The sequence below is a fragment of the Cystoisospora suis genome (assembly GCF_002600585.1).
Source record: "Cystoisospora suis strain Wien I chromosome Unknown contig_4595, whole genome shotgun sequence".
Classification (NCBI taxonomy): Eukaryota; Apicomplexa; class Conoidasida; order Eucoccidiorida; family Sarcocystidae; genus Cystoisospora; species Cystoisospora suis.
In genome coordinates this window covers 21,237-28,723 of record NW_027157387.1, presented here as the reverse complement: position 1 = coordinate 28,723, position 7,487 = coordinate 21,237, and the positions used below count along the sequence as shown (strand labels likewise).

Sequence of the window (7,487 nt, the reverse complement as noted above, 5' to 3'; positions counted from 1 at the left end):
TGCATGCCCCAAGGCGGGGTGTATCAGCAACACTTCTAGCGTGATCTAGTTCCTCTTGAAGAATCAGTCTCCCTCTTCCAAAAGAAGGAGGAGAAGAAAGACAACTTCCTCTTTCTCTCTTTTCTTCTTTTCTCCATCTTTCCTGTATAGACTTCTCTCCATGAACGCTGGCCCCAGAACTGTTCCTTCTCCTTCTCTCTTGCGGTGTACATACACTTCAGTCAGTCTTTAGGAAGATGAGTTTAAGAACACCTGCACTGCCGGGTGACTTCACGTACTTTTTTGCTTGGTATGGAAAAGTTCCTTCCTTTTCTGAGTATGGAGATTCTTCTTTTCGTCTTTCATGCTCTGACGCTTGGTTCAGCTGGAGAGTTGCAAATTTGAACTCTCTTTATCTTCCCCGTCTGCATCACGCAGGTAAAGAAAAGAAGATCCATCCTACTTCTTGATCATATTTCTCTCTCTTTTCTCTTCTCTTTCGTCAGAGCTTCTTCTCTCATGCATTATCATTCTCGCTTTTTGCGGAGTCTCTCTCTCACATGTCTTGCGTGGAATCGAACCTTCTCTATCACGTAGCGATTTAGATTTTCTGACTCCCCTCTTCGCATAGCTCCACACCCCCTGCCTGCATGCATAGCTATACTTCCATCGATAGATAATCTCCGAGATCATCCTCAGAAGGTACACGATCTCTTCTATCATCTAGAACTCCTGCTCTTCTATATCATTTCTTCTTCTCTTTCTCTCAACTGACTACACATGTAAGAAGGGTTTAAGAAAGGTTCATCTTCATATAGATGTGAAGTGCAGGTATGTAGATTTGTGAGACATAGAGACACATATACATCGGAGAAGGAGATAGATAGGTAGATAGGCTAAAGATACATGAATAGATCAGAGCTAGACAGATATAGGAGCTAGTCTCGCTGTAAGGGGAGGTTCTGTTCTCTAGACATGTGAGACGGGAGCTTGCTTTATATGGAGAATTAGATCTAAGTCAAGCCACATGTAGGAAGTCCTTCTAACATCCTTTTTTGTCTATAGTAGGAAAGACACTCTGGAGAACAACAGTCATCAAAGCCAGAACGCTCTTCTCCCTCTTCTTCTTCTTCCCTTTCTCTTCTTTCTCTCTTCTTTTCTTCTGGACCTGTTTTTCTTCCTTCATCTTCCTACTTCGTCTTTCTTCTTTTCTCTTTCATCCTTTTCAATCTTTCTTTCGTGTGTTCTGATCTCTCTTTTCTCTTTTATCCTCCAGATCACGATTTGTCGCGGATCTGGCTGGAGGGGCTTGACGATGTAATGTTCTGCTATTCTCTCAAGCGACTCCCCCTCGGACAGAGGCCAGAGAAAATGAGAGAAAGATTTCGCCTCAAGTATCCCCTGAATGATGTATGGAAGTACCGAGCCATTCCCAGGCATGCTTACGAGTAGATCAATCAAAACAGGAAAAGAAGAAGAAGTGACTGGGTGAAGGGGAGCGAGGTAATCGATCTCTCAATTGAGAAAGGAAGAAAGGGAGATGCCTTTCTTTGACGCAAAGAAAGAGACATGAATGAAAGGGAAGAGGAAGGTTTGAAAAGAAAGAAGAGTTAGCTGCAATAGGAGGGGAAGTTCTAAACGGAAAAATGAATGAGGTGATGGATATCCAGCCTTCGCTTTATCTCATTACGATCTTCTCACTGTCTTTGTATGCTATGCGTATACATCTTTCTTCTACTTGTCCTCCTTCTGTCGAGAGAAAGAAGAGAGACAGAGAGGAGGAGGTATTCTCTTTTTAGCCAAGCAAGAAGAAAAGAACGAGGTATTTTACCTTTCTTCTCTTGTTTCTCTTCTTTCTTCAACATGCAGTCCAGGGGTGAGACTCCGAGGTGGGACGCGAAGTATCCTCGAAAAGAAGATGAAGAGGAAGAAGAAGAAAAGGAAGAAAGAGAAAGAGAAGAGGAAAGCAAGCGAAAGGAGAAGAAAATGGTGGTCTCTTTGAAGAACCTGATTCCCTCGGAGATCTCTCTCCGAGGAAGAGACCATGAGTTCGATCAAGACTGCGAAGAGAAAGACGGAGAAGAGAAGGTGTCGATGCTGGTACACTATTGGGAGTCGTCTTTAAGTCTCTTCAGTGAAGGAGAGAAGAGGAAAGAAAAAAAAGAGAAAGAAGAAGAAGAACGTTTGGCGGAGGTGATCCAAATCTTAACAACGTGGAAAGAAGTGTGTACGAAGATGAGAGAGAAGGGAGACGTTTCTCTCATTCATATGAAGCGCTTGCTTCTCTTTTTAGAAGATGAAGAGAATAGCAGCAGGAGAAGAAGAAGAAGTAATGGCGAAGTGAGAGAAGAGAAGAGTCGATATCTCTATGGTGGTCATTCTTTGCCTTCTCAGAAAAGAGAAGAAAAGAAAGAGACGAAGATCCAAGTTGACGATGAAAGAGATAAGACAGAAGATGAAGAAGATGTGGATGCTTTAGATCTATTCGATACGTTTCACGCTCTTCTACAGATGAGAAGTCACGTCACTGAATACACGGAAGCTCTTCGCAACGATCTCTACAATGAAGAAGAAGATTCTTCAATAGAAGAAGAAGAAGAAAAGAGAAGAACGAGAGGAGGAAGAGGAGGAGGGGGAGAAGATGAGAGAGATGAGACAGGCGTTTTTAGTTCAAATGGCCTGTCAGATGGACATTTCCATCATATAAACGACTTCGCGGCTCTTCCTTTATCTATCAAGAAGAAGGCAGTCTTGTCCGCGATCCAGAGGGAAGAAGAATTAGAGAGCATTCTTCAGACAGGGTACTGCAAACAGATGAAGAAAGTGACGTTTTCGTTGCATGAGGCTAAAGAGAGAAGTGAAGAGAAGGAGGAGAATCAGCTCTTAGGTCAGCAAGACAAGCAAAACAGCGAAGAAGAGAGAGGCTTGCTCTTACCATCAGAGAAGACGGGGAGTCTTCGTGTCCTCACAACGAGAGAGAGAGAAATAGGAGAATGCGAGGAAGAAGAGGAAAGAAAAGATGAAGAAGATCATATGAGAGAGGAGAAGTCTGGCGAGAAGTATGCTAGTCATGATAGGAAGCTTCGGGTCTTAGATGTAATGAGATCTGTATGTATAGGGAGTGTAGAGAATATGATTTCTATCCAGTTACATAAGTTATATAAGCTAGCTACAGAATTGAGATCTCTTCTCAAAGATTTCTTCTTTCAACAAAATTCTCTCTCTTCTCTTGCTTCTTCTTCAAACTACAGGAGACTGACACAGATCCAGCTATACTGCGAAGCACAAGCCCAATGTAGGTCTTTCCCAGACTTGCATGCATGCAAGCTCCAACACTCAGATACCACGGGTAAGAGTTCTAAGAGAGGGAGGCCGGGGAAGAAAGATGCTCTTTCTTCTTTTTATATCAGTGACCAAAATAAGAGGAAAGCCGATGAAGAAGATAGGGTGTTAAATTTTGAGAAAGAGGAAAATGGAGAGACAGAAAAGAGTGGAGAGTTGAAGAAAGAAGTAGTAAACCAAGAGAGAGAAGTTGAAGAAGAGGGATGGGCAGGAAAAGAGAAGGAATGGATAATAGATAGAGAAGAGAAAGTCCTACAGAATGGAGAAGAAGGTGAAGAGTATCTTCGTGATAGAAGACAACGTTTGCTGGGACAAATAGCTCTGATGGAAATAGCAAAATCGTGTAAAGACATTCTTGTTTTTGGTGGGACGTTTCTTAGATTCCTAACTTCTCTCGGGTGTATGTACACCGGAGGATGCGACGACGAAGCAGGTCTCTCTTCAGATCCCTCAGCCTCAGATAGTACATCACAAGAGGGAACAAATGAAGACGAAAACAAGAATCGTCCACATAATAGAAAGCCAAGAGAAAAAAGAAGAGATCTCTTTTCACTTGATCTCTCAAAAGACTTACAGACAAAGCTGAGCAGACACCTTGAAGAGATCCCTTCGCCTGATCATGGCCTACAATCGGCTCTTCGTCTACTGAGTGTTCTAAAGAAGAAGAATGAGAGCCGATGAAGTAATTAAACAGCACCCTGGTAGTCCATTGCTTCTATTCACTCCGTCCTTTGCCGAGAGAATCTTTCTTTCGTAATCAGAGTCTCTAGTTTGCGCTGAGTCTTCCTGTTTTTTCTATTCGGAGAGAGGTTCTCAAGCGTGCGGGGGCTGCGTACATAGGGAGGTTTGGGACTCGTTTACGTTCATGCGGAAGAACTTTTCCAGAGAAAGAAAATCTGTACGACTCTTTGCGTTTGAAGTCTTTTCTATTGGTTTTGTTCTGTCTCTCTTCTTCTTTTTCCCTCTGTGGGTCGTTTCGTTTTTTCTCGAGAGCTGCTGAATTCAGGGATATGGAATACTAAGGATCTTTACAGACGTGCAGCCGCCGAGGAATTCACTTTTCTTCCTGTCTCTCTCTCGTTTCTTTCTCTTTCTCTCTCCCTCCCGTCTTTTCGGGCACTTGTTTCTCTCTTGTCTATCTAGCCGTCAAGGGCCTTTAGAGAAAGCAGATCTTTTCCTTCGTCTGGTCTTGTCCGTCGGATCAAAGCGCAACCAGTATGTCTTTGAGACTTCTTTGGTCGCCTCAGGTTAACGATAGCACCCCAGTTTTGCAGTCCACAGGTACATATCTTGTTCAGGGCATCCCCGACTACACACGCTTCCCGTCCAGACCACTTTTCAAGACGTGTGTCCGTCTCAAGTCTATCCATCTATGTATCTACACATAGACACATAACCTGGAGTAGAATCTCTTATCCTCAGTGTCTCAGAGGCGACGCTGATGGGAAAGCTCTCAGACAACCGTAAAAAGAGTCCGAAAACCTAAGAATCTTTTACTGACACGGCAACAAGTGTTGAAGAACCGTTCGGGACACCAAGCGCAGAGATCGCTCGGATGTGGCTTGCTCGCCATCTTTAACTCGAAGAAAAAGCAGCGCGTAACCTGATTGGTATCTTCTCTCTTTTGTCCAGGTTGGAAGGGTCTAGCCACACTCTCTGATATGACTGATTGAGCCTTGATAACCACAAGGAGAGAGAGAGAGAGACTTGTTTTGGCTCCAGTCAAAACAAGGTTGAGACAAAGCCCAGACTGGCTTAGATTAATAGTGAACGTGATGGTTGGTCGATCACATGAAGCTCATGTCCACGAGACAGAAAAAACAGAACAAGAAAACAGAAGCACCGGAGACTTTGTTTTCATAGCACCCATTCACTTCCCTTCACCTCCCCTCAGACATCAGACATCCGTTGTAGTCGCTTGTCCTTTCATGTCTACTTCTTCCCCTACACCTACACGGTCACTCCGTTGAGGGTGGGGGGGGGCATAAAAGTGAACATAGCTACATAGATATACGCGTGAATGTGTATCGATATCCATGTTCACTTCCCCGTATGTAGGACACGGTTTTGGCTCTTTGTCCCTTTCAACCGATGATGTCCGATGGTATGCCTTAGCATTCCCTTTCCTATCTACATGTATTTGTATATGTGTATGGACTAATACAAATAGGAGGAGAAGAGACCTGCAACGGTTCCTAAAGAAATAGCTATGATTGATAAAGGGCCAGTGAATTCCCTCTCATCCAAGCGATTCAAAGTGTCTACAGTATAGATGTAGGACAAGGTACATAACCATCCATGTGTGAGCCCCAGAGCAGCGACATTTCCACCGTACCACCATCTACTATTGAGAATGGGTGTATCATGAAGTTTCCCTCCAAGTACAAAAGGTATATAAAGGATGCCTCTCATCAGGACAGCAGGTAGAAGATACTTCTGCGGTACGAAAATCCACCGGCGCAATCTCCTTATGATTCTTCCGAACACAGGGAGACATCGTCCAAGAAGGTCGCTCCATACAAAGACTGCCCCGTAGATCAGTAGAGAATAGGGAAACGGTTGTCTGAAATTCCACAGAATAGGCCCGAGGCGAGGAAAGATGTTACGGGTCACAAAGAATGTCAAGAAAGCAGATAAGAGATTTGGCACTAAACTATACCGTAAAACTTGACAGAACGTCCGAAAAGGAAGAGGAGGAAGAGGACGGTGAGATCTTGAGAAAGAAGAAAGATCGTAAGACCGTGAATATGACTGCTGCTGCCCGGATCCGTATCCTGACGACCATCCCTCAGCTGTCTGCGAATAAGGAGTTGTCGTTGTATTATCAGGAGCAAGAGATGAAATCTGAGATTGCTGTTCGAGTCTAGGCCGTACCGCATTACTCATATCATTGCTACTTTGATCCTCAAATGCATCACTGGCCTCTAAATCCTCGTTTGTCCCGGGATACGATTCGTCACTCGGTGAAAGGGGTGTGCCCACCTGGAGCTCTTCTGTCACCCCTCTCGGCCTTGCAGGCGTTTCTTCTCTTCTTCTTTCGTCTTCCTCTTGTTCTTCTGCTTTTCTTTCTCTTTCTTCCTCCAAGTCCTCTGTTTCCTCTACTATGGTCACTAATCTCTCTCCTCTGTGTTGTTTCCGATGGTGCCTTCGCATGTACGTCTTCATCCGTTCTAAACGCTGTCTCTCGACCCTCTTGAAAGTAGAAATGACCCACGGCTGCTGGACTAACCACGAAATTCCTACAACACTAATCACCGCAATCAAAGCAGCAAAAATGTAGAAAGGCCATCCTATCATCGGGATATCGGCGAAATAGCTTCCTCCAGAAGAAGCTAGGGCTAAGGTAACTCCTATCGAAGAAATAAAAACCCCCGCCAACCCGTTTCCTGCGTAGAGCCACAGTACACAAGAACAAAAGAAAGACAACGAGAGACAAAGTGGACCAGCAACGCGAGAGAAAAAGAAAGCAGCACTGTCTGTTTACCTCGGAGACACGAGAAATCCACAGAGGATTCCAAAAAAAGCCGCTGGCTTCAGGCGCTTTGCAACAGAAGGCAGTAGGGACTGACAGAGCGTCTCAGAGCTATACAGATTCCCACTGAAGATATTGGCGCGTACACAAGTGAAGATTATCAGTATCATCATACTACAAGGGGGCGAGAAGAAACAATCCACACCGAGCAAATGAAAGGAAAGGAAAGGACGATAGTAGAGGTCGTCTATCACTAAAGCAAAGAACCGGAAAAGACGAAGTCGAAAGGCAAAGCTGATCTCCGGAAACAACGGTGTACTGCTGTAAATAAGTAGCAGTATCGACATCATCTCCTCATCAGATAGAATCACAAGAAAGAAAGAGAATAGAAGAAGTCGCCTCATTGCTAACTCTATCCTCTCCATTTCTTAAGAGACTTTTAACCTTAAGTACACCTACAACGACTCCATATTCTTCCTCTTTCCATAAGATGGGTTTTCTCTCCTCTGTATATGATACCGTTGCGTAGGCTTACTTATTTTATCGATGTGTGGTCTCAATCACAAGAACGTTGACAGTGTGTCTAGGACTGTACGCGAAAGAGTTTTCTACCCGACTACCACATCGAAGTAGACAACTGCTATTACTGGACTTGTAGCCCGACGCCCTCAGTGACACTTGCGAAGCTCCCCGC

At 44.3% G+C, this 7,487-nt stretch overlaps 1 protein-coding gene across 1 annotated transcript; it reads left to right on the top strand.

Annotated features, from left to right (window-relative positions):
• Positions 1–4,224, top strand: CSUI_008271 (uncharacterized protein). The gene is made up of 2 exons (XM_068068405.1): positions 1–417; positions 1,256–4,224. Exon 2 carries the CDS (start codon positions 1,690–1,692, stop codon positions 4,000–4,002), a length of 2,313 nt encoding a protein of 770 aa, XP_067919618.1. The 5' UTR covers positions 1–417; positions 1,256–1,689; the 3' UTR covers positions 4,003–4,224.
• The last annotated feature ends 3,263 nt before the right edge of the window (positions 4,225–7,487 follow it).

Bases quoted from the DNA above. Each gene is read 5' to 3' on its own strand.
- CSUI_008271 (XM_068068405.1), top strand. From the start codon at position 1,690: ATGCTATGCGTATACATCTTTCTTCTACTTGTCCTCCTTCTGTCGAGA.